This window comes from Sebastes umbrosus, chromosome 1 (genome assembly GCF_015220745.1).
Source record: "Sebastes umbrosus isolate fSebUmb1 chromosome 1, fSebUmb1.pri, whole genome shotgun sequence".
NCBI lineage: Eukaryota > Metazoa > Chordata > Actinopteri > Perciformes > Sebastidae > Sebastes > Sebastes umbrosus.
The window spans coordinates 38935558-38963113 of record NC_051269.1 but is presented as its reverse complement, the minus strand read 5'-3'; the positions used below and the strand labels follow the sequence as shown (position 1 = coordinate 38963113).

Genomic DNA, 27556 nt, shown 5'->3' with positions numbered 1-27556 from the left:
CGTTGTCATATTGCTTATTACTAATGCAATACAAGCTGGATTTAGCGCCATGACGCTATTGGTACCTGTTACTGCTGTCGACTACTTTTTAATTTGCTAGAACGTGTCATAATGACAAATGCTGATTCATCCATCAAACCGGTGTAAGCTCGCACACCGGACCAGACCGGCAAAACCGGAAATCGAAATCTAGCTAACTCAACAGCCCACAAAAGACTGACTGGGTCGTCTTATTTCACAGTTTGTGGGTTGGTAGGAACTCCAGATACCCAAATGTATGTGAGCAATCCCTGAAAAAGTGAGTTTTTCATGATATGTCCCCCTTTAAATATGAACTGCTGCAGCGTCTCCGTAGAGTTTAGAGAAAGACATAGCAGCAGTAACTGTCATCGATGTCTGTAGGATTTCAGCCAGTCTAGTTTCCTCTTCACTGTAAGAGGAGGCCCTCATCACTGCAGCATGTTAAACAGCCTACACTCTCCTCTTTTATTCGATTCAAACAATTACCCCCACATTTGGAAAACAGACTTGGAGCAGATTGAAGTGGAGGATTCCTGTTGCTGCTGTTTATCTGGAGTGCATTCTCCGCATAGTCAGGTCCACTCCAGCCGGCCCCTCAGCAGCATGCTCCAGATGTAAGATCGGGCCTGAAAAAAAATCCTCCAAATGGTTGTGTAATTAATGTTAATGTGGTAAAAAAATCAGTCTAATGATTGACGCAACTTTCCAATGTGATTTTGATTGCATCGCTAATGCAGAAATCCCTGTAGCAGCTTATGGGATTACTATGTCTTAGCTCTTTTAAAGCGCAACAGACTCTAATGCATGTTTGTGTGTGAAAGCACGGCATTTATTTTTTGTCTACATTTGAACTGTTCGTTTTTAGAATATTTATCATTAATTGAAATGTAAGAAAAGCAGTCTGACAAAAGTTTTGATTTGGACTACTTATCATCATATAGACATATCTGAGCGATAGGGCCGCCTCTGTGTGCACGCCTGTTTTCTTGGGCCAATTTATTCAGACCTGATGACATCCAACTTCCCAGAAAAGTGCCTCCGCTTAGAACATGCTTCTCTGTTTTTGAGGGCTTCAAAATGTTATCGTCTCATGCTTGGACTTCATTTGAATTTCATGAATCCATGTAAGAGAGAGAGGAACACCATCATGCAAACACTCTCGCCCTCCTGTAAATGCTTTGGTTTAAATTGCCTTAGTTTTAGCTGTTGAGGTTGCTTTATTTAATCCACTTTTTATGGAAGTGTTAAGAATAAACAAGTGGATTCATGAGTTGGACCCGCAGAAAGGTCGGGCGCAGATTTATGCCGGGATGAAAATAGGGGCCTCTGTAATCGTTCCCTTGACTGCATTTATTGCTTACTTTAAAAAAGTAATTTCTTTATATCAGCATCAAGCTGAAAATTGCCACGTATTAGTATTAGGCTTGGTAAGCTTCTAATTCTGTGGCATTTACAGCTGGCTGTGTTTCCATGCATTTATAACACTTTGATTCTTAAGAGCTCCCTTTAATCGCTTACGCCGAGCTCGGAACATAATAAACAACTCGCTGTAGCAAAAGTGCCACATGGGGGAGATTTCCCTGCGAGAAAGTTAAACGCTTCTGTCACCGGCAGTTTTGTTGCTGTGTTTTTCATGCACTGTAAGTACCGTAATCTACTCTCTGAGCTTGTGGTTAAAAACAGTGACAGGCAGAATAGATGCAAGGCAGCGTGAAAATGAAAAATTATCGTCCCCTACAAAGACGTCACAACGGCAGAGCCGTAAAAGCGGGCGGCGTGCTTCTGCCGTTTTCCTGTTTGATTGAGATCACAGGATGTGTCAAAGCCTTTCTAAACACCCTCACCTGGCCGCCGTCTCTGCTTTCCCCCTATCTGATGCTCTGCTCCCATGGACGCATCAGCTGCTATCAGAACACACTCTGGCAGATCGCCCGCCGCTGTATTGTCTGGCTAAACAGGTTGCACAGTCAAATACATGCTTCATGTCTGAATGCAGTATTTCACACAATAGAGCAACATTTCTCTTGCATCTCCTGCAACTTTCATGTGAATTATCTTCTGCTGCGAGGTAGAAAGAATCGCCCTGATAATGTTATCACAGATGTGTTATCTTGAAGCTACTTAAAATACCTTTTTTTGGGGTGGGGGGGGGGGAACGCGGTTTGGCAAGTTTCAATCTATTTTTCTATCAGCATCAAACAGACATGCCTTCTTTTTGGTCTGAAACGTATTGACGGACGCATAAACTCTGGTCTGCTGGGAGAGCGGGGAGCTTTGATAACGTCTTCCCGCTACCAGGTGCAGACAGCTAACGTGACACAGGCTTTGTGCGAGATTGACTGAGGTGGCAGGAGTAAGCAAATTCCATCCGCAGATGAGTTGTCTTACAGCGAGATGAAAAGAAAATCACAAAAGTGCGGAAAAAAAAGTGTCAGAGCTCCTGTTTTTTAGCTTTGGCCTCGTGCCTCTGCTTCAGAAAAGATGAAATAGAACTAATAACTTGGATTGATTTGTTGTCTTCTGAGCAAAATGACTATACAGAAAGGGTTTTCTTGTGATAACCTAGGCCAGCTGCTTTCACTGCAAAACAATATACTGTAAACTGGTGGGATATCAAATATACTGTCCCTGCTCGCCAAAACAATATTATACATTTATATTAGGGCTGTCAATCAATTAAAATATTCAATCTTGATTAATCGCATGATTGTTCGTAGTTAATCGCGAATAATTGCGCGTTTATTGCACATTTCTTTTATCTGTTCAAAATGTACCTTAAAAAGGAGATTTGTCAAGTATTTAATACTCTTATCAAGATAAGTTTGGAGCGATATTTAGCCTCCTTAGCGACAAGTTAGTATGACATGGTTGATACCAATGGATTCCTTAGGTTTTTTAGTTTCATATGATGCCAGTGTCTTCACTCTTACTCTTGTCTGTAAAGGGGAGACTCGTGGGTACCCATAGAACCCATTTTCATTCACATATATCAAGGTCAGAGCTCAAGGGACCCCTTTGAAAATGGCCATGCCAGTTTTTCCTTGCCAAAATTTAGTGTAAGTTTGGAGTGTTATTTAACCTCATTCAGTACGACATGGTTGGTACCAATGGATTCTTAAGGTTTTCTAGTTTCATATGATGCCAGTATCTTAACTACCTTTTAAACTGAGCCAGCTACAACCTAAAAATCACAAGTTGCGTTAACGAGTTAAAGAAATTAGTGGCTTTAAAACGAATTTGCGTTAACTTTGACAGCCCTATATTATACATTTATGACATTTGTTTGTGGTTTCCAGTCTGTCCACCAGAGAAGGTCTCTGACTATGTAAGGATATTTTAAAAAAAGTTCCTACAAGCTGCAGTTTCTCTTATTTGGATAGTTTTGACTCTGTTGCAATCACTTCTTCATGTCATGGTAAATATCACTTTGGCAGTCCTTTGCTTTCTCCGTTTATTTTAGAAAACAAATCCCTTTTAGGGATAAAGCACCTGGTGGGGCTACTTAATGGAGCGGCTTCAGCCCTGCGCAAATAAACAGCTTGCGTTTTTTGGTGTGAGATTAGGAATGAGGCTGAGAGAGAGAGGGAGAGAGAGCTGGAGCGAGGTGGGCACAAACCAAACAAAGAAAGTCAACATGTGGAGGGGACAGACATGGAGACTTTAGTTGACTATATGTTAATGTATATCTATAGAAATGCATGTGAACGTTGGCACATTGTGAGCTTTGAACCTGGTAAGACGTCATGCTGAGGTCAAGCTTTTTTTTTTTTTTTTTGAATAGTCGACCAGTGAGTCAGCACTGCAGTAGGATATTATTCAAACAGGCTGGAAAATGAGTCTTTGTTTTCCACATTTGCACGTATAAAAACATGTGTTTATGCCTTTTCTTAACCTGGAAAATATAGCGTGGAAACCAGAGGCAAATAAAAGAGACTGAGCAGGGAGGAGAAAATTAGTGACCAGTGAAACATAAAGCAGAATGAGGGCTACATTTCTCTTCAATAGCTCAACATGCTGTAGAAATTAGTGAGAAATGGAGCCTTTTAAACCAGGCATATCAAATAGTATCTCAGTTATTTCATTCAACCATTAGTTTGCCCACTGCTCCGATTCACATTATATATTGTTAACAATTAGGTCCCCACTCGTTTCTCTTGTTGGATTGTCTGGGTAATGTTAACATATTTTAAATACTGAATCTGAATTAAGCAGCTAAGTGAAACATTTTTCTTGAGAAACTATGTGAAGCTTGACGGAGGGACTACTCGTAGGGAGAATCTAGCTGGTAAACTTAACACACACTAGCCAGCCCAGCTAGCACTCGTCAGTCACTCTCTGATTTTCTCTGTACTTGTCCTTTTACTCTCCCCTGCATTTTTGTTCTTTGGATGGTATCATTTTGTTGAATAAAGAGTCATTGAAGGAGGATAAAAGCTCTCCAAACTCTAGCTTGCTGTCAGTTAGCAAACCTCTTATTTAAGCATGTTATAATAAAAAGGGTTGAATACAAGTTAAAAGTGAAACACAGCTAATAAGCAATGATAAGGTCAGCAATGTCAAGACGGTTTGCTATTGGACAACGGTGTCAAAGTTCACCAAAGTTAACTCAATGTGAAAAATAATTGATGTGGATTAACTTTGCCTTGTTGTAATGAATTGATTTTGAGGAGAACGTTTTTAATTTTTAAATGCTGGTGTGACTGGAACCATAAAACAGAACTCTACCTTTAATTTTGATTGTTATCTGCTCATTGTGTTTTCGTTAGCTTAGAATGAGCCCTTCATATCTACATAGGGAGCGTTTCTACAGTAGCACTGAACGGACAAACCAAACACTGGCTCTAAAGAGAGACTTTCATGTTTTTACGTTACCTGAAGGCCACCGTAGTTCTCCGACATGCTTGCTGTTTCAGTATAGTCAAAAACAATATTTTTGTTAGACCATATAAAAAAAGTGATTTTACTAATGCAAGACCACTGATACAAGTACTGTTGGAGAATGTTTTCAGACAGTTCAGTTTGCATCTGTGAAAGATGGTGAATTAACGAACAAACTGGAAAATATGTTACATTTTCAAATTTAGCCGCCCTAGTGTGGACACGGCCGGAGGGGGGGGGACGCGGAAAGCAAGAGGCCATTTCTTCCCAAATGTGGATTTATTTATGTAATCAAATGAAAAAAGGTGGAGGCATTTTTTAAACTGCTATTTATTTACAGTTTTTCTCTTTTGCTCTGGTTTTAGCCTTGGCTCCTGCCTTGTTTTCATAAACAAAGTCTCTCTGGCTGGCTAGAAAAAAACACGGGGCCGCTCAGTGCACTGAAAACAGGAATGACAAACACCATTAGCTGAAATATTTCCATCTCATTGCAACTATGTTATTGTTTACTTTACCATACACGTCCTAATATGGTTACCTCCCCCGTCAGAGCGGGCCAGAGCCGAGCCGAGGGGCCCTCGCAGGGAGACGCTTTCAGCTGCCACTTAGACAATAAGAAACAAATGTCACAGCTCGGCAAAATAGCCCGGCTTTCACAGCCGTACAGTACTTGGCCTTCCACGCTGCTTGGCGCTGGCTCCCGTGTGATATTTATCTACCCTCCACTGTTAGATGCCCTCACAATGTACACCCCCCTCAACCCACCCCTCTCCTTCTTCCTTTCCTTGTGTCTTTCTTTGTCTGTATCTCTCCATCGATCTCTGTCCCTGTCCTGGTGTTAGCTATGTGTAGGTTGACTGATGGGCCTCTGTTTGCTGTGTTAAGTTATTTATCAGGGGGGCGGGGTGATGTGTTTGGAGTGGCTGCTGCCGCCCTCCTCCCTTTGGCCGAGTAGAGAGGCCAGTTCAGCTGCAGGTCACGCCCTGGCCCGACGCCGACGCCGCGTTTGAACTGGAAACAACTTGGCGACGCTTGGAGACCCTTTATGGTACTTGGATGAAATCACAACCACAGAAAACCTGCAGAGACGGTGGCTGTTTTATTTGACTCAAGCAAGCATCATTTGTTGTTTTATTACTTCTTGTTGCAGTTTGAATACAGGAGTGATTTAACCCATAAAGTCCAGGAAAGTTTTAAGCAACAGTAGTTTGTTTAAAACAAGCAGAAGTGAACAATGTAATCAGTTCAAAATCCAGATAAAATATCATCAAAATCATAAAACCGGACGTTACTGAAATTGCCAATCATGTGGGAGTATCCTCCGTGGATTGTCAGTATAAAGGCCGTCAGGCTTTAGGGTCAGACAACCTCACCGCATGGTTAGTCTGGCAGGAGGAGGAAATAGGCTTCTTTCAGATGCATGGGCTTTTCTTTTCCCCAGTTGGAGGAGGATGATGGCAGCCTCACCTCAATCCTAAAATCCTCACGTTTATGATATTTGCCCAGTATTATCTGTGCCTGTGGATGAATGGGAGGACGGAGCATGAGGAATGTAGAAGGTCAGACTGCGTGATTTACACAGTACAGAGCCGGAGAATCCTTGGGAAAATACTTGGGCCGGGATCAAACAGACATCATGTGATATGTTCTTAACACTGACCTTTAAATTCATGCGTCTTTTTACTGCTACCCTTCGGCAAATGATGCAGTAAATGTAAAACTATTTGTATTTAATTTAATAAATAACTGCAAGTTAAAGAAAGCATTATTTTATATAGATTTGTGTAGGGCATTTATTTGCAAAATGATTCAGTTTTGTGTGTGTGTATTAGAGCTGGCTGTGTGCTGCTGATATTTTGTATTTATACTGTGGCTGTCAATCGATTCAAATATTTAATCACAAATTAATCACACGTTTTTTATCAGTTCAAAATGCACCTTAAAGGGAGATATATCAAGTATTTAATACTCTTATCAACATGGGAGTGGACAAATATGCTGCTTTATGCAAATATATGTTTATATTTATTATTGTAAATCAATTAACAACACAAAACAATGACAAATATTGTCCAGAAACCCTCACAGGTACTGCATTTAGCATAACAATATGCTCATATCATAACATGGCAAACTGCAGCCCAACAGGCAACAACAGCTGTCAGTGTGTCAGTGTGCTGACTTGACTATGACTTGCCCCAAACTGCATGTGATTATCATAAAGTGGGCATGTCTGTAAAGGGGAGACTCGTGGGTACCCATAGAACCCATTTACATTCACATATCTTGAGGTCAGAGGTCAAGGGACCCTTTTGAAAATGGCCATGCCAGTTTTTTCCTCGCCAAGTTTGGAGCTTTATAGTATGACATGGTTGGTACCAATGGATTCTTTAGGTTTTCTAGTTTCATATGATGACGTATCTCCATTTTAGCTTTAAAACTGAGCCCGCTACAACCTAAAAACCGCAGGTTGTGTTAATGCGTTAAAGAAATTTGTGGCGTTAAAACTAATTCGCATTAATGCGGTATTATCACGTTATTATCACGGCCATCTTTGAAAATGGCCATGCTAGTTTTTCCTTGCCAAAATTTAGCGTAATTTAACCTCATTTGCGACAAGCTTGTATGACATGGTTGGTACCGATGGATTCCTGAGTTTTTTTTTCCAGTTTCATATGATACCAGTACCACCCTAGCTTGAAAACCGAGCCCGCTACAGCCTAAATATAATAAATTAGTGACGTTAAAACAAATTTGCGTTAATGCGTTATTAATGCGTCAACTTTGACAGCCCTAATTTATTTTATAGAATGCCACTATTTTGAATATGCATAGACATCTATAGTAAAAACAGCCACTTTTTTTTTTTTTATAAATTCCTGGAAAAGATTTGAGATCCATTGTTCTCATCTTATTGGCAATAACCCAGCCTGGAAATACATATTCAGAGTCACAGTGACTTTGATATTTCTGAAGCATTCACACAGAGGGAGCTGGTCAAATTATTAGTCGTAAGTTAACTAGTGATGTTACAATGATGAAATCAGTTATGTCATAGCTCAAACAAACATACTGTCCCTTATTTCTTTAATATTTGTTCAGACCTGACTATAATTTCCACTTCGTTGCAGTTATATTTTGTTGATAAGCGTATGGCACTGACCTTTTGTTTGTTTTGTTTTTTATCTGAGAGGGAAAGACTATACCCTCTTTGACGTTAATGAACTTTGTGAAAGGCTTGTTTACCGGCTTCAAGGTCAGTTTCTGAGAAGGGCAGCAGGTTTTCTTGTAAACATATTTACAGCCAAAGATGTGTAAACACTGTAAACGTATACAGGTGGAGCAGGGGCGCCGCGCTGGCATATTTTCCTGTTTTCTCTTTGTTTTTTTCCTGACCTTTCCCCTGTGACACACGCACAAAGGCTGTTGTGTGCATATGTGTTTATTTCTCTTTAAAGTAATATGCGCACCAACAAAAAAAAAAAGAAAAAAAAAGAGGACTTTTAGAAAGCGTAATGATGTGCCGACTCACAGCATAAAGCTGAGGGAAGGAGAGGAGAGGCAGATAGCAAGGCAAACGCAGGACTAGTGGGGGTATTAAATATGAATTAATGGAATGTTGCTCAGGCACATCTCTGGGTGTAGTGTAGTGTTGGAAAATAAAATTTATGTTGCCGGCTACTAGCCGTGAAGGTGCATTTGGACTTAGTATCCTTTAATTAGAAGTGAGATATTAGCATTTCATAGGGCTTTATGCTGGGTGAGGGGATCGGCCGGCCACCGCGCCTTCATTAGCCAGCTTCTCTGTGTAATGAGTGCCATCATTAGCTGATGGAGTGGATTTGCCCTAGCTCTACCTTGAAAGGCACATCTCTTACATACTTGCAAGGAATAAGGCCTTTTAATGGATTTCTTAATGAATGAAATAACATGCCACTTCTTTAACATTTGACGAGAGCATTTCTGATGATGTACATCGCTGCTGCCTTTTACCTTTTATGTTAAATTAATGGCAGAAATACTGGTAGCGATAATAGTGAAAAAGTGGAAACACAAGGATGGGCTTGGAGGTAGTATAACTGAGATCTAGCAAAAAAAAAATCAGTTTTTATTAGGCTTGTAAGAAAAAATCGGAAATAGTGAATATCACGATGTTTTACAGTTTACATGCAAAGATTGACTCAGGCAATAGTTTATTTAATTTGCAAAGAGATGCGCCCTCTCCGTATATGTCCCTCTCAAAGTAGTGCTGTGATGTTGGATGTTAAATGCAGATCCCACCGTTCTGATTGCATAAAAACATTTTTACTCAGATTTTATGCATATAGTGGTGTGTCCTTTTTACTATTTACTAAATTAGATTTTAAAAAAAAATCACAATATATCGCCTTGCCTACAGTATCGCAATATATCACAATATATTGAACAGGGGTGTAAGAAAATATCAATAAACATGAGTATCGCGATATTATATTGTGTGATATTGTATCGATTTTTAGTTAGCCTCTTAAAAATCCGACGGCCCACCGTCAGGCCCGGACACTATTCGATCTTTCGGGGGTTGCAGCGTTTTAAAGCTAGAGTGAAGGTATTGATATCATGTGAAACTAGAAACCCTAAGGAATCCATTGGTACCATCCATGTCATACTAGCTCGTTGCAAAGGAGGTTAAATGATGCTCCAAATTTAAGCTAGATTTTGGTGAGAAAAAACTTTGATTGCCGATTTCCACAGGAGTCCCTTGATTTATTTTAGGACTTAACATGATAATTAACGCAAATTAGTTTTAACGCCACCAATTTCTTTAACGCATTAACCCGTGATTTTTAGGTTGTAGCGGGCTCAGTTTTAAAGCTAAAATTTAGATACTTCATCATATGAAACTAGAAAACCGTGAAAGAATCCATTGGTACCAACCATGTAATACTGTAACGCTCCAAACTTGACGAGGAAAAAAATGGTATGGACATTTTCAAAGGGGTCTCTTAAACCTCTGACCTCAAGATATATGAATGAAAATGTTTTCTATGGGTACCCACGAGTCTCTCCTTTACATACATAATCACATGCAGTTTGGGGCAAAAACCATGCCGTGTTTTTGCATGCGTTATTTTTGCCTATTCTAAAATTGTATATTTCTGGTGTGGTCTTTATACTATGACAGTTTCTGTTTAAAAAAAAATAGCAATATATCGCTTTGCTTACAGTATCGCGATATATCGCAATATATTGAATCGTCACCCCAGTATCATGATACGTATCGTATAGCCAGATTCTTGCCAACACACAGCCCTACTTTTTATGTTGTGCGATCCATCATAAATTCTTAATTATACCAATAACATGTGGACGATAAAAGTGCTACATCAAAAGGGTTGACTTTCATTCATATGCACATGAAATAAGGTGTGTGTGATTTCTGAGGAAGTGCTCTCTGAGTGCTTAAAATGCACCATGTTTATAGGGGTGGGGGGGAAGGTAGGACAGCTATTGGATAAACCTGACTGCAAATTATATATGCGTCTGTCTGTGCAGGAGTGTGTGTGCACGTGCAACAACAGTCAAGACAGTCAGAGCGAGGAGGTGTTTTTTTTTTGTGATATGGAAGTCTCCCTAAGCCTTCAGCATGCGGCTCCATTCTCAGAATCAGGCGTGAAGTGATTAGTATTTTATTGATGAGCTCCCGAAGTGGCAAGTGTGGGAAATTGGATCTTTGATCTCCTGGAGTTTGGGAAATATATCCTGAGAGTGTGGAGCTCTCCAGGTAGAAAAAAAACCCACCCCCATCCTACCAACATCACTACGACACACACACACACACACAAGCAGACAGACAGACGTGCCGTATCGAGAGGGATATTCCTCCCCTTCTCCAAAACACATATTTGTTTTGGATGTTTTCACTGAGAGTCTACACGGTGATTACAGATGTTCATTAACAAAATTGCGTATTTGTTTTCAACTTTAACCAATCACTTTGATATGCTAATTACAGTGTAATTTAATTTGAGCCCCGTAATGATGATGCTGTTATTATGGACATAAATGATGCAGTTAAGCTGAGAGTAATCTCATTTGCATACTGTACATGCCAGTAAATTAAGCCCTTTCCTGCGTCGCTTCAGCTTTAATTTTCCACCCCTTTTCACACAGCATCCCTCAGCCCCTGTGCCTAATAGCAGGCCGGCTCGTTTGATGTGGAGAGCCCGCGCTTCCTCTCGCTAAATCTAGTCACAATATGTAATACATAAAGGCTCTCATTATAACTCTAAGTGCTCTTTTAAAGAACTTGGCATTAATAAGCAGGCTTTTTCACACTTTGTGTTGATACACAAAAAAACTGTTTTTGTCCGTCGCCATAATCATCTTCAACATCTACAAACCGTCACGGTTGTGATAACGACGTACCCGGGAATAGTTAAGGAGCTCCTAATCATATTGTATATGTCCTCTTCTATGTGTTGATCAGAGATATCTTCAAAGAGGTGATTGTATTTTTTGATATTTTCCACCTTTTGAAAAAACAGATGAAGGGCTTTCCCCCCCTTCCTCGCAAAAAAATAATTGAAAAATGTTACCTCATTGTATGTTTAGAGCAAATAATTTGGCTGCTTTTTCTTTGTACAAAATGCTTTTTGATGTCTGTATAAAAGAGGCATATTTCTGACACGGCTGGCCTTGATAAAAGCTCCCGTGTCTTCATTAGAGAAGCAGCACCTCATGGTGTCTGATTGTCTGATGTTTGCTGTGAGAAGGTAAACATGTTTGTCACACAGGGGTGTATTTATGCTGATCAAACATGTGGGGATAGGCCGCGGTGAATGTTAAGGACTTTGGCTCCGCACGGGGCTCAACAAGCTCTGTGGACATGCAGCCTCACGACGGTCTAAACCTGCCCTCACATCCCGGGCTCTCTCTAGCAGAGTCCGACTCCCCCCTTTTGAAGGTGGGTTAGGAGGGTGGTTTATGGACTTTGACAATACAATTGCCCTTCACTGAGAATGCTCCTCCATTTTGTACCATAAAGAATATTATTTTTCTGCCAGCCAATTTTCTCTGTTAGTCTCTAATTGGCTACATAAATCTCGGCCGTTGAGGGTGAGAAATGTTGCGGTGTCACACAGTGTAATCTTCACCCTTATTTACCAATTCATTAAGATTCATTGATGCAGGATCGGTGAGAGGAAATGACAACATAAATCAGGCCTCCAACATAATGACCCTAATCAGTTGGGAATTGCACAAAATGTCATGATGAACTATGTCCTTGTATTAGTGCCACTGTACATTGTCATTGTGCTGCTTTATGAGTGGGACGCATCCTCCTGACATGGGCTGTATTTAACACCAAAAAAAAAAAAAAAAGAAAATAGAGTTGTTAAAATCTGATTCCATTAAAACGCAGAAATTCATGTAAGGTCTTTTGGTATTTAGCCCCTTCGCCCTTTATCTCCAGTTTAACTGCTTAATGGAAGGCACAAACTCCCTTCCTTTTTAACCCCTCTCTGTCCTCTCTCATGGAGGCCAGGGCTTTTAAAATAATAACATGCTTCTTAGGCTGAAACGACCCCGGCACCATGAAACGACCCCGGCACCACGACGAGGAGGAGTGGCTCCTTCAGAGGCAGCAGGAGGAGGTCAATGGCAGGGCTGCCCCCTCTTAGTCTGTTAGTCGGCTCATTGGTTGTTTTGGTCGACTAAGACTAATGAAGTCGATTAGTCGTTTTTTATATGCTTTTTTCAGGCTGAATGGCTTATTTCCAAGACACTTATGAGAACATCTCTGGGTAAACACAAGATTTAAAGGAAAAGTGTGTAGAATTTAGGGGGATCTATTTGCAGAAATGGAATATAATATTACATAGTATGTTTTCTTTAGTGTATAATCACCTGAAAATAATAACTGTCGTGTTTTCGTTACCATAGAATGAGCCGTTTATTAGTGGTGTAAGAAAACATCGATACACATGAATATCGCGATATAATGCTGTGCGATACGTTATCAATTCTCCAAAACACTATTGATTTTTAATTTGTATTCAATATTTCAGAGGTTATAGTGGGCTCAGTTTTAAAACTAGAGTGAAGACGTTAGTATCATATGAAACTAGAAAACCTAAGGAATCCGTTGGTACCAACCATGACATACTAGCTTGTGAAGGATACTAAATAGCGCTCCAAGATTATGCAACATTTTGGCGAGGAAAAACTGGCATGGCGATTTTCAAAGGGGTCCTTTGACATCTGACCTTGAGACATGTGAATGTAAATGGGTTCTATGGGTACTCATGAGTACCCCCTTTACAGAATAGAAATCGCCTACAACCTAGAAAATCGCAATATCACCTCTTACAGTATCGCAATGTATCGCAATGTACTGAATCGTTACCCCGGTATCATGACACTTATCGTATTGCCAGATTCTTGCAAATACACAGCCCTACCATTTATATTTACATAGGGAGCAGGTCTTCTTCACGGAACCGGCTGTCATCATCTACCCAGTAACCAAGAACGAACAAACCAAACACTGGCTCTAGATAGATCCATCTGTGTTTTGTCGTCGGCCACAGTAGTGCTCCTACACGCTTGGCACACGGGATAAGTTTCAATTAGTTGCAATCTGCAACCTCACCCCTAGATGCCACCAAATCCTCCACACTGCACCTTTAAAGTGGTGCTTTTGTGTGATTCTTTGCGGAGAAACTCAGTTTCACAGATCTGTTGGTTAAATTAACTCATAAATTAGTCGACAATATCATATGAATGTTAGTCGACTAAGACCTTTTGGTCGAGAACAGCCCTGAATCAGATGACTGATAGCAAACTGGCTATTGTGTTACAGATGGTTTAAGCAGTCACTGAGCACTGAATAGGTGAGATACTATAGAAATAAAATAGCCATTGCACTTCCAAGTGTAAAGGTTAATGACTGTGTCCGGAATATCAATAGCTTAACTTAATCTGTGTGTGAGTAACTCTAAACAAAAGAGGTGGGAGACGTCCACCTGTGGCGTGTTTGTCTGTAGAGAAACATTTAACAGTGCTAAGACTCATTTAAATAGCAGGGGTTAGGCCAGACCCCACAGTTTCTTCCCAGCTCTCATGCATGATACTGAGAGAGGAATCATAATAAATGCATCTACCACACTTGATGACTTACTCAACAGTAATTAGCGGCTTACATTGTGTGCAGAGCGGCGGTTTACCACAAGACTGTCTTGCTGATTTAACAGAAGTGCAAAAGCTTTTCCCAAAAAAATGATTAGGCTACATGTTGTCAGCTCGCAGAGGCAGCGTGCACTCCAGTGAGTTGACAGCAGCTCTAATAATATTGTCCTATCTTTGCGTATAGGTACGCAATATTAATTAGACAAGTTCGTTAAGGCTAACCTTGGTTTTCCCCAGGAAAATGACACATTTTCCTCTCCACCAGTTAGCATTCCCATACCCACGGGAGCAGCCCTTACATGAATTCTAGTAAAAAAATGATTAAAAATATATGACACACTTTAAGTAATGTTAAAACAATAAGTGCTTTTACAGATCCCATAGGATGCTGATAGATTGGAGTTGTGTTTTCTCTTTGGGTATGCATGTTTGACAGGTCTAATTGGTAAGATGAGCTTTAGGGAAGCTATGCCTGCTTTTCTTTTTTTTTTTTTCCTGTGCATTGAGCCTGTGGTCAGAAAAAAGAGGCCCCTCGTCTCCTGGTGTCTGTCCTCTCGCTGTAGTGTTAATGGGCATGAGCCACATGTGAGCGAGATTATCAAAGTCAAATGAAGGAGAGTCGCTGAGAAAATGTGTGGCGAACCACTCCTAAAAGCGTCTCCACATCCCAGAATTACCATTCCATTCATGTACAACCAGATTTAAACTCATTAGACTTCTCTATTTACTCAGTCTCCATCGGCCCCTAGTTTGTACTAAAAATACCATGGCCTGCCTTACTTTGGCACATTCCGTCATTGTCTGAGCACAGCAGGCCTTTTACACCGAGGTGCTTCTCTCTTGGCTCCATGCAAAGGAGGCAAACTGGTTTGTGTGTTTTTCTGAAATTATGGATCTACTCCGCTTCGCCACCGGAGTCTGCCTTCTACTACCTCTTCTTATTGTTCATTTATCTGAGCTTGTAGCGTGATAATAGGTTGTACTCGCCACTGCTTGGATGTCGAGCCCCGTTCCTCTGCTTGTGGTGCTGTAATGGGTTTGGATCTAGATTTCATGCCTGAGAATCCCATCACAGTCGTCCCAATGTGTTAGAAATATGTTTGGCAGCCTTGCTCATATTTTATGCCTTCTTTACGTGGGGGTAACTGCTTTCTGGGGGGACTAAATGATAGGGATGCACCGATACAGACACTGGATCAGATATCGGGCTGATAATGACTCAAATAGCTGGATTGGATATCAGTGACAATGGGGCCGATCTATTCAGTTCAATTGTATATATATCAGTTAATGTTTATATACTAGGGCTGTCAAAGTTAACGCGATAATAACGCGTTAACACAAATTTGTTTTAATGCCACTAATGTTTTTTAGCGCACACAACACAACTTTTTAAGTTGTAGCAGGCTCAGTTTTAAATCTGAAAGAGTGAAGATACTGATATCATATGAAAATAGAAAACCTAAGGAATCCGTTGATACCAACCATGTCATACTAGTTTGTCTAGCTAAATAACGCTCCAAATTTAAGCTAAATTTTGGTGAGGAAAAACCTCTGACCTCAAGATACTGTATGTGAATGAAAATGGGTTCTATGGCTACCCACAAGTCTCCTTTTAAGGTACATTTTAACAGATAAAAAAATGCGTTAACTATTTTCTATTAATCGTGATTAACTATGGACAATCACGCTATTTAAATATTGATTGACAGCCCTATTATGTACATTATATACTGGAATTTTAATGTTAATATTGACAATATATTTTTTAACCAATTTTCTGCCTTACAATTCATTTTAATAATAAATCAATAAATGAATATCTATGTATTTATTTGTTACATTTTGTTTTTCAAAGTTAGGATAAGTGTTTAAGGAAAGCCTGATGTTACCTTACACATAAAAGAATGATCCCAGTCACTTCCACACAGTGAGGCATAAGGCTTATTAATTAAACACTGGTTTCGGATCGGTACTCTGTATCGGCTGATACCCAAAGCCCAGCTATCGCTATCGGGACTGAAAATAGTTGGATTGGTGCATCCGTACTAAATGAAATCAGTCGGGGGAAGTGGAGACAGAAAACTATGGATTTCTGAGTAGAGAAGCCTCATTGGATGGCTTCAGCTCAGCAGATGGCAAGTTGTTGTGTTCATGAAAAATTCATGGTCAAGGTGACGTGCAGCTTGAAAAGTCCCAACACTACAATTACCTACCTTGTCTTTTGTAATCACTACTTATTTTTGGACAGTCAAGTGTTTGATGTAGCAGATGGAGTAACTCGTGATCTGTTGAAGTCACACATAAATCAAATAATCAAACCCATGCACTTTGATTCATGATAGATAACACGTTTGTCCGTTCAATTCCACCCAATTGCTCTTTCTTGTTGTTGTTGTTTTTTCACTCCGTACCCTGACGTTGTGAGTGCCAGCTCTCCGAGTCCTCAGACATCCTTTGTTATTTCCACAAACCCGGTTACTGAATAATTGAACAAGGTAAATGTTTAACATGTTTTTACAAGTTCCTCACTGCGCTGTTGTGAGGAGCCACTGTTTGTTGGGTCGGGAAGAAACACTCTGTTGCTTTGCTTGACAACGATGTGTTTCCATAGGAGACCACCTCGCCAGGGCCGGCCGCCCACCCCCGCCGCCGCCTCCGCCTCCGCCTCCGCCGCCACCGCCACCCGTCACCCATCTTGTTCTCATTCACGGTTGCTCGCTAGCAGCTGCAACGCACCAGCTTAATGCGTCTTCAGAATGTCAGAAGAATGACTTTTTGTTTATCTTGACTTCTGCCTTGCTGTTTATTCTAGCTCGAAGCTGCATTTGCATCGACCTTGATTCCCTAAAGCCCCCCCGTCCTCCTCTCCTCCCCTCCTGGAGCCTGTTTACACTACGCCTGCCCCGAGTGTCACCTAGGAAATCGGCTGATCATTCCACCTGGTTAATATTAAATGGCTCCTGCAAGGAGATGTGTTTGTTCATAAACACGAACCCCCCGCTCCTCCTGTTTACTGTAGCCATGGCAGCAATCACTTATTAAACAAACAGCTGCTTTGTTTGCCAGCATGAGTGGTCTGCTTATACCCCGTACAAGGTCTGGGAAGAAACTTCTTCTGTGTCTCGTGTGGTGCAAGGATATGATGGAGGTATTAGTTGCAAAGGGGGGGTGGGATGTGTGTTGGTACTGTACTGTCACAGTAGTCTGGAGATATGCTGTGCTTATCTGTGACTTGGTTGAAGAGGCTGACAAGATTACACGGTTGTTTGGTCTGACTGAAGTCTCCTTTTGGCAGACTGTCATCCCTCCCGTTAGCTCCTCTCAGCAGAGAGCAGACTGAGAAGTGAGTAGTCAGAGCGTTCCAGATTATTGAGTCTTTTTGATCGAGGTGGTTCTGTTTTAACCTGAACCCGCCAGATGGTTTGTTACACAGAACCATCTGAGAATCCGTCATTAGAAAGTGTTTGGAAAAGGGCAGGCACTTTAAAAAAAACAATGCTTGGCAGGTGATTGGATGAATCATCTGTCAATCAAACTGTTGCCGAAGCCAGTCGGGAGAAGAGAGGTAAAGTCTACAGTGTCGTTCTTTGCTCTTCTTTCAGTAAAGAAATACTCTCCAGTTCTGATGTAACTCATAACTAACCTCTTCAGGAGCCGCCGTTGTTGTTTAGAACAAACAGTCGCTCTGTGTCGTTTCACACACCTAAAGGCCGGCCAACACTAAAAGATATTTCAGATCTTAACAGATTTTGAAAATGTGAGACTCCACACATAACGACATGTTATGTTAAACTTAACAGTTTTGTATAGTATAGTGTGTGGAGAGCAACGATTTGCATAGCACACAACACACTAACAGATTCCATTCAAAATGGAAATCCCCCGAAATCTCGCGCAATCAAACGTGACTCTAGCGTAAACAAACAGCGATGTTAGTTTTTTGCACTACTTTGTACTAAAAATTCACGAAGAAAACAGAAAACTAATAGATGAAGTCGTGGAGACACGTTAAATAAACACTTGTGTTGTTGCCACAAATCAACAAGTTGGTCCTCCATTTCTGATGTCCATCTTACTACGACCTTTATGCTTCGCATTAACCGCGGCCGCCATGACGGTGGTTGTTGTCCTTCCGCTTATGTCAGCTTGTTTCTCAGTTGGCCACCACAGGAATATCTGGACAGATAATCTTTACAACCATGAAAAAATCGGGGAATCGTCTTGTTTCTCGTGTAGTGTGTACCCGGCATAAGCCACGCCCGTAGCCAATAGTAGCTTCTCACAGACGCTGATTGGTCCATGCTCTGGCTTGCCGGACACAAACGCATTACTCAAAGCCTGACGAGATGGATTGTCGTGCGATATGTGATCTCACGATTTTTGTTTGATTTCACGACATCACGAGAATCCAGCTGCCATACAGGTAAGTTCTGTTTTGCAGATAGCATGAGGAAGGATGCGGAGCTATAGTTTCTGTTGGGGTGTAGCTTGTTTTCAGTGACGAGGGCTGGGGATGATGGATTATTTAACATACAGCTTGTGTTTGTCTTTTGGACTTTTCCCTAGAATCAAGAGACAAAATACAGCAGAACATAAGACTCTTAAGAAACCTTGAGAAGCGTTCTGTTGTTGTACCGCTGTGTGCGCGGCCGGTGTGTTGTCTCGTCTAGCAACCAGGCCGAACCTAAACAGCTCTCAGTTGAACCTCTTCCCATTGTCTCCTCCTCGGTGTGTCTTTATCTCCCACCCAAGAAATGTTGTGCTTTTGTTGTGTGCTTGTGTAAACAAGGGCTGTGTGAGAACTCTGTGAATCGAAGCAGGTGGCCGCCGAGGCTTTACTGTCATGAGCATTAAAGAAAAACAGAACACGGAGAAGGGTCAAAGCACAGCTGCGCGGGCCGACCCTACCTTGAATCGACTGCTGACTTGTTTGAGCTGTTGAATTCCAGGCAAGCATGACAGGGGGACAGGCATTAGATTTCCAGTGAGGAGGGAGGCGGGGGGTGGGGAGAGGAGAGGCAGGTCTGATGAGCTCTGGCCGCCGGCTGTTCTTAACCTTCAACCTGTCTGGTCAGGTGGGAGACACATGTGACTCTTGTTTGTACTGTACTCCCCATATTTGAGGCAGGGAAAACAAAACCGACTATAAACAAACAGAAACTCTGACCTTTTTTATTATCCAGTGTTTGTTCCAAACACTTGTTTTGTTTTGCAAGCAACTCCCCCCCCCCACCTACCACCCTCCACCCTCCACCCCAACACCCCCCAAAGAACAGACAGGCATCTAATAATCAACAGCACAGCCAGTTTTTTTGTACAAACTGTTGTTGCCTCGCTTTCATCTCCTGGAATTTCCATTATTTCAAATCTTTTTAAAACTATTTTTACAGCTCGGGAAAAAAAAAAGCTGACATGCTCCATTAATAATGAGAAAGTTTCTCTTCCCTCACATTTGTGTATTGTTTTATGTTGAAATGTTTGCGTTTGGAGCATGGATACATACGCTTTTAACCCTGGTAACTACCCTGCTTTTAGCAGGACACTTGACCCATAATTACAGCCAAATCTGTACGTGTTGTATAAATGGAACGGATGGAAAAACTTAGAGCTTTTTTTTTTTGAGTCATCACAGACGAGGCTATCCCCTGAGCAAAGTGAAAATAAATAGATAGATAAACACACGGCAGGGGCCAAGTCACGTGGCCGAGTTGCCCGGGCCCCAGCTGATGATGGCGTCCCCGCCTCAGCGCCTCCCAGATTAACATTGTTATCAGCACAACTCTCTAATAAGGCTCTTTCCTATCTTCTTGATATTTATGATGGATAATGCCCATTTTCCATTTTCTTTTTCCCTCCAATTTTTTCGCTCATGATATTGCAGCTTTGAATTATTCTGTGGTGAAATTAATGAGAAAGTAGATTTATGGGTTTCATTTGTTTGTCAATTCGAAAATTAATTGGGTGTTAATTTTAGCCATCCCCTCATCAGTGCCGGTTCCAAGCATGCGCGCATTACTTTGCATTCATTGTAGCCTTTCTCTCCTTTATTGTGGGTCACTAGTTTTGCATACATTAAAATAGCCCCGCGGCTCATTCTCTTGATTACTTTTGGAGATGCCATGCATTTGGAAATTTACGCCGTTCCGTTATAATTATGAAAATTTTGCATGGAATGACAGTGCATGTATAATAGCCATTACGTCCCCCCCACACCCCCTTTTTTATGTAGCTTTGAAAAAAAAAAAGAAAGCAGGCCCTTCTTTTCTTTCTGCTTGTGGAAAAAAAAATGTCTTTTATTTGAAAAATAAGTGGGGGTGAATAACGTCAGCCCATGGTTTATTTCAAATGGCATTTAATTTCGCCCGAGAATGTGTGTTTCTAATTGGTGTCTCAGAAGGAGGGGGTGAGTCGGTGCGAACGAGGGCCTGTAGATGGAGTCGTGGCTGGCTGCGTCCCATCCCACAGTATTCCTCTTGCTCACTCCTTGTTTAGAAAATCCCATTATGGAGGGAGGCCGTGCCAGACTGGAGGGGTGAGCCGGGTCAACATCTGTCTGGAGGGAGAGGGGGGCCGGCTTTAGCCCCAGCCCAGAGAACAGGGCCTGTAGGCCGGGCCCAAGCTGCTCAGACAGGCCCCTGAGTGCGTGGGCGTTGTGACACACAACTGAACCGGCACAGGCCACAGTGTCAGATGACTCACTCGGATATGCTTCTTTGCAAGGAAGGCTTCTACAGGAGACGTAAACCGTAGTGAACTTTGGGTTTGATTTTTGTTCTGGTTCTGTTTTAGCTCACTGTATCCCACAACTGCTACTGATGAGCTGGGAAGCTCTCCCAGAACCACGATTTCAAAAGAGCAGCGCTGCCTACAGTGCTGTTTATTTTTTAATAATCCGCACGTCTAGATTATTATCTCACCTATATGCTCTGTAAATATTCTTACGTGACAAGTTGTCAACCTCAATTTCCTATCTGTCAGCCTGAGTGTGTGTCCCCACGGTGTCTGCATCTTGTTTAGATCTGGACCTCTGGAGACACGGTGCCCCGCGTAGTTGAGCACATATTAACTCGCGTCAGGCCCTCCTATTACACGCCTTAAACGCAACGCCATAAATCTGCATTTAGTTCCATTTTCACCTTCTTTCATGATGAGGCCCAGTGTTTTAAAGGCATTTATTCTGCTTCATATAAATAATTAATCAGCCAAGTTAATTCGCTTCTGCCCGACTTGGTCAGCTTCATTAACCGCCCCGGAATTGGGAGGCTAGACGCGTTGCGCCACCGAGGGCCTGCGACCAGCGCACAATAGCTGTAAATCATTCCACTGATTTGAGGAATAAGGGCGCAGAAATGCACCAGCGTCACCGGCACTCGTCCCAAGAGAGAGAGAGAGGAGAGGGGGGGGGGGGAATGGAAGGGGTGTCATGTCTGTCTGGCTTTTGTGTATCCAAAAGCAGAACAGAGGTTGTAAAATGTAAGCAAATAGCTGTGTGTTCACATTTAACACTGCTGTCATATTTTAACATTAAGCAAACTACGCTGCCGGTATTTGTATGTTCTCCTTTTGAGTTTAAGTTATGAAAGACAACATTTATTTCCCAACAACTCATATTTATTTATATTCAGCATTTTGGTGTTAATTGAGCACCCCCTGAAGGATTTGACTGTTTTCGCTCGGCCTCAGTTTGGATGTTTCTCATGGAGATCCTTTGGCAGGCCTCACACAGTCGCCCTGTTTCCCATTAAAAAGCTATTCTGCCGTGGTTCTTCTGGGAGCCATGCGAGTAAATATATCCATTTCCATAGAACGTGTTTTGTTTTGGAGGTTCAGTGTTTTCTTGGGCTCCTCTGCTCTCGCTCGACTCAGGTTGGGTTCCTCTCTCCGATGTGTGCTGGACCCCAACCCCTTCCACCACCCCTTGCGTATATACCCCCGTAATGGAGAACACAAACAAAACCTGAGTCCCGCTCCCCTCTTCTCCAGCCCAGTACGGACTTGTCATCTGCAAAAGATCTGCACCGGAAAAAGACAAAAACAAAGGAGCAGTTCATTATTCTGCGGAGAAGCGGTCTGTGAGAGCGTGTGCATGTGTGTTTGCCTCATTGCAGATGCCACAAGCAAACAAACAAGAAGCAAACCAACAGGGAAACCTGCAATAAAAGTGAAATTGTGTGGGAAGGATATGACAGATGTTTATAGTTTGGCCCAGAGTTGAAATGCGACCTCATAGCTGCGTGTTTTAACAGCTGTTTCTCTCTCTCTGTCCCTGTGTTCCGTCTCTCTTGTGTCTTCTCCCAGGTTTTTAAGTCATGATGCAAGAATCTGGGACAGAGGCGACGAGCAACGGGCAAGCCAATCAGAATGGAGGAGCGAGCGTGGAGGGCGGGTCCAGGGAGGGGCGACCCAAGAGCGCCACGCCGTCGATGGAGGTGACCGCGGCCGACTTCCTGCATCTCCAGCAGCACCAGGTAGACCAGTCCCCCTTTCGCACCTGTCTTCTCTTTATTAAGCCACGTCAACAGCAGGCTTCTTCCTCCCCTCTCAGAGTGCCACTTAATATTTAATCCCACCTCAAAGTACATCTAGTACATAAACACATTATTATTATTATTTATGTATATTGAGGCCCTTTTTGAATATTTAAAGAAGAGGAAGTGCTCTCTCTCTGTGTGATTGTGTTTGGTTGTGTTTATCGTAGCATGCAGCATCTGCATTTTGGTGAAATATTTATCACAGTGTTCGGACATATTCTAAGTACGTAGGTGCCGCAGGATTTTGTAGACAGTTAAGACGCCACGACATCCAATAGGATGACAGTATTTTTCCCCTGGCTCATTGTAAACACACCTCACACTCACAACTAATGCCACACTGCGCCGTGTTAACCAGCGAGGTGCGGAGACGCGCGCCGGGCGTCGACGAAAGCTCCAAAACATTTTCAGCATCTCAGACTTGAGGCAAACAGACAAGCTCTTTCTGTTGGTGTCAGCGTTATGTGTGGCACACGACAGCGTGTTTAAGGGAACAACGTTGAAAAGATCAGTGTGTCTTCTGCTATCTCGGTCTATCCGACAGGACGGCCGGCGTTGTTGTCAGGAGCTGTTTGGTGATGATGCACAGGCTCTGTGCCGCTGTCTGTTGTCACAGCACATCCATCAGCGTTTTGCACAAAGAGGGCAACAATGCTGCGGCGTGTAACGCAGGAGACATGGCGCCGTAACATGTAGAGCCGGGCGATAACTCCCTATTATCATTCATCATCTTTCAGCTAGAATCATCGTGACATCAGGATGATCTGATACGGTGACGCCGTGATACACAGATCTGTTGTCAGAACTGATGATAACCAGCAGATACATTCATATCTCACTTTGACAACACAAAGTATGACACATTTTTCATAAACAGCTTAGCGTTCTGACATCTCACTATGTAATGGAATGGAATACGCGGGTCAATGCAGTGATAATCAGTTTTACACATACAGTACGTTTTATCACGGTAAGGAAAATCATTAATTTCAAGTGTATCACTTGAATAGTAAGTAATATGACCTCATAAGTGATTACTTTACATTGTGATTAGTCATAGATTTTAATTATTTCCCCCCGCTTTACCCGTGCTTTATTTAATTGTAGAGGAGAGAGTTGTATGAATAATTGGTAGGAGGGCAAACATACAATACAGGCTGTTTTAAGATGCCGTCATCATCTCAAGTATATGGTGTGTGCCTTGGAACAGGATGCCTCTGTTAATCACATTTTGCAGGGTATTAAAGCCAGGGTTGGCAATTTAAGAAACTAGCAAAACTACACTAGATTTTAAAAATGATCCAACCGACAAACCCGGCCCTTTAGGCCTCCCTCCAAAGCCACTCCCCCTCTATCATCATTATGAACGTAAACATATCATAATGATCATTAACAAGGAACATGACTATTGTTAGTACTCACAGCTGTCAAGATAGCAGCTTGTGGAAGACGCTAGTGATGCGCAAAGAGTGCATGGGCAGAGTGCGCACAGGCAGGTAGTTAGGTAGACAGACAGGCACTACGGTGGTTGACGTGAAAACGCGAATGATCCTCCCTCTTGCAGTTGTTGTATGAGTAGCGTAGGTCATTTGTGGAATCGCATAGTCAGTGCATAGAGTGCGTGTGTACGTGGGAAGTGAGTGATGAAGCAAGAGAGAAAGAGAGAGAGAGAGAGCTGCGGCGAATATGTGCAGTGGAGCAGAAGACAAAGTTAGTTTTGCTTTGATAAAATCAGTTAATGTTCAGTGGAAGTTGCAGTTTGTGCAGAAATAAATGCTGCAGCTCAAACACCAACAGGGGTTTCACATGTCTTGTTTCCGGCGGCTGGGTGTAGTGACGGGGGTTAACTCCAGAGCGAGTAACGTTATCAAAAAGTTAAAACAGTGGTTTGTCTGTCCTGGGCTACTGTAGAAACATGGCGGTGAAGAGAGGACCCGCTCCCTATGAAGATGTTAACGGCTCATTCTAAGCTAACAAAAACACAACGATTCTTATTTTCAGCTTATACAACAGTACTACTTATTAATACTATATTCCATTTCTGCCCATAGATCCCCCTAAATGTTACACACTGTTCCTTTAATTGAGACAGTATCATACGAGAAAAGAATCTGATCAGTAAGTAGGAAGAGTGTGTCAGTGTCTGTGTTTTAGTTCTTTAGGCCTCTTTAGACCAGATCTGCTCTTCATCCCCGCTCCAGACCCCACCTCCCACCTCCCACCTCCCACCCATCTTTCCAGCTCAAAATGTCGTCAGTGAGAAAATCACAGCCATACTGAATTCATTACTGCAGTAGTCACACAAAACCATGGATAAAATTTCAATAACTGCAGGCCACAGTTGAGTAAACAGTTGCACTGAAACTTAATTCCTGTTGACTTTTCCCTTCATTCTTTGCCAGGGGCACATTCTGATTCGCTCTGCAAGGACAACAGGGTTACAACTTTGATGAATTGACACAGGGGGGGAGAGAGAGAGAGAGAGAGAGAGAGAGAAAGGGAGAGAAAAAAGTGTCATGGATGTGCACTTGACACCAAGAAGGGATGGAAATAAAGCCTTTCCCCCCGCTAGACTAGAGCCAGCCGTCCAAGCATGGCCTCTGTTTGCTAGTCATCCAGAAAGAGCTATTACTCTGCAGGACCTGCCCTGGCATTTAAAGGAAGGAAAAACGAGCAGCTCTCTCTCTCTGCTTCCCAAAACTCAACGTATTACAGTCGCATTTTCTGCCCCTCTGCTTTCTATTGCAGTAAATAGCGAGCGCCGTTTTTGCTTCATGCCTTTTGACCAAATCCAGTAGTTAATTTCTGTGGCCTGCGGTTGGAGTTGAAACAGAGGGAGGCGTATTAATTGTTGTGTGTGATAAATGGCGCGTGGACGGGGGGGGGGACGGAGGACGAGACGTCTCACTCTCAGCTCCTGACACTGGGCTTTGATAGGCTCCTTACCAGGGGTAGTGTTACTGGGAAGGCAGGCAGTCTTTTTATTCTCCCATTAGACTAACCCAGGATTTTCACTCATGCACCATGAACCATGTTAATTGTCCCCAGGGCATTACGATCTTCGCTCAATTACTTGATAACTTTTTACTTTTGTGGCATTTTCACAGTCTCTCTTTTAAGTTTTATTTGCGGCTCGCGCTAATACGCTTCTAACTGACTTTTTTCTTTGTTCTCCACAACATCCAAGATGCTATTACCCCCCCCCTTTAGGTGATGCAGAAATCAATCTAAAATCTTCTCTGCCTCAAAGTGCAAACGTGCCAGAGTCCCCCTGAGTGAGTGGGAACAACAAACCTGGCGGTGGCATATCATTTATTCTTATTAGGGAACATAACTATGAAAGACAGTCCTCATTAATAAAGATGGGGGATGAAATAATTGTAATCTGTTTGATCATCTTGATTCTGACAGGGGAATTCATCTTGTGGACTAGTCAGATTTGGGGGAAGTGGACCATAAGCTTGATTTAAGCATCTCTATTAGTAAGTCAAATACTGTTTGTTAAGAAGTGAGGATGAAACGAAGGTGCCGTCTCTTCTTTCTTTTTTCTCCTCTAAGATGCTGCAGAAATTTCTCATTTTGAGGAACCCAAAGTGATATCGGTTGTGTCGTAACGGCTCGCGTGTGCTTATAAATGTTTGTTGTGCATCTTGTAGCTTTTTCAGGCAGTTGTTTGCAGCTGCTTGTGTATAATATATGAGTAGCTCCTTTTTTTAGAACATGAATATAACATCTTTTTTCACATATGTGTTCTCCCCCCTAGAACTGGAGTGTGTTTATTTTTCCTCTGTGTTTTTGTTTGCGTTGCAGAAGTTGTGGTTTTATCGTTATCCTCATGAGGAAGTGAAGATACTGTAGGAGAGCAAAAACACAACAAAAACAATAGTATGGAACAGGAGTGTTTGTGCAATAACCTGTTTTGTGATTTAAATGATTTTGCAACAGGAAGTTGTGAAGCTGTAGCAATCAAATAAACACAATAATGCTGTTAGGGGACTTTGGAGCTGCGGTTTTCTGCAGGACACTCAGCTCCTCTACACACATATTTCCTGGTGAATTTCAGCAACATTTATAACATCTCACATGTTTAACCATGCAATACATTCCTTCACGTGAAATTTGGTTCAACTGATACAACTGTAGAGCATTAAATATTAATATCCTGCCTTTTAGAAGAGCCCTTTTAATCAAGTTAGAGAGAGATTTCTAAAATATCAGCCCGTCTCTTCCTCTCAGTGATACTGTACAACAATATCTCTAAAAGACAAAACAGGGATGAATAATTGCTTTTCTTTTATTGCACACACATCCATCCAGTCTTCATTGTCAAACAAGTGCCTTTAAAGCTTTGTTATAAGATAAGACCAGCCAATTATGTATCTTCTTCTTCCTCGCTGCCTGCGTGGTCGAGGTGTCCGTCGTGTTGCGTGTGCAGAGAGGAGAGAGTGACACGCAGAACGGCGGCCACAGAAAGAGCTGAGCGGGCACAGGTTTCCTGTTTGCATAATGCAGGGCTTACATGGTCCCTGGTGGAGGCTTGAGAAGGTGGAAATGCACGTCTCTGCCACCGTCGGCGAGCTCAGCTTCGGGGGGGGAGGTGCTAGATTATAAGCCTCGCTATCACAGAGACACACACAGATATACAGTACACATATAAACATAGCTCAGGCAAAATACAGGCCCAAAGGCCAGGCCTGCCGGTGCAGGGCCCTGCTGGTTTATGGGCGTCCGGTACCACATTATGGGCTAATGGTCGGACTGGGGGAGTTAACAGCGGCGGGTCAGGGAGGAGGCCAGAGAGCATTCGCTCCCTCAGATCTCAGCTAATTGCATGTATTCTGCCGCAGAGCTGAGGGCAAGAGGGAGAGAGCGCGCGCTACGCCCGGATTGAAATATGGTGTTTCACAAGAAGAACGCCGCCTTATCGCCGCACTTTTGAATTTGAAATCCTG

General features: G+C 42.3%; 1 protein-coding gene across 10 annotated transcripts in view; it reads left to right on the top strand.

The window, feature by feature from the left end:
* foxp1b (forkhead box P1b) overlaps nt 1-27556 on the top strand; it is a 196606-nt gene that overhangs the window by 73813 nt on the left and 95237 nt on the right. For 7 of the 10 annotated variants that reach the window (XM_037766652.1, XM_037766725.1, XM_037766674.1 and 4 more), the window contains one exon: nt 22372-22541. In XM_037766652.1, coding sequence (XP_037622580.1) covers nt 22383-22541 — 159 coding nt within the window. In that variant the 5' untranslated portion in view covers nt 22372-22382. Of the gene's footprint in view, nt 1-22371; nt 22542-27556 lie in introns of those variants that run through there. The other 3 variants (XM_037766700.1, XM_037766681.1, XM_037766695.1) reach the window with 1 other exon arrangement.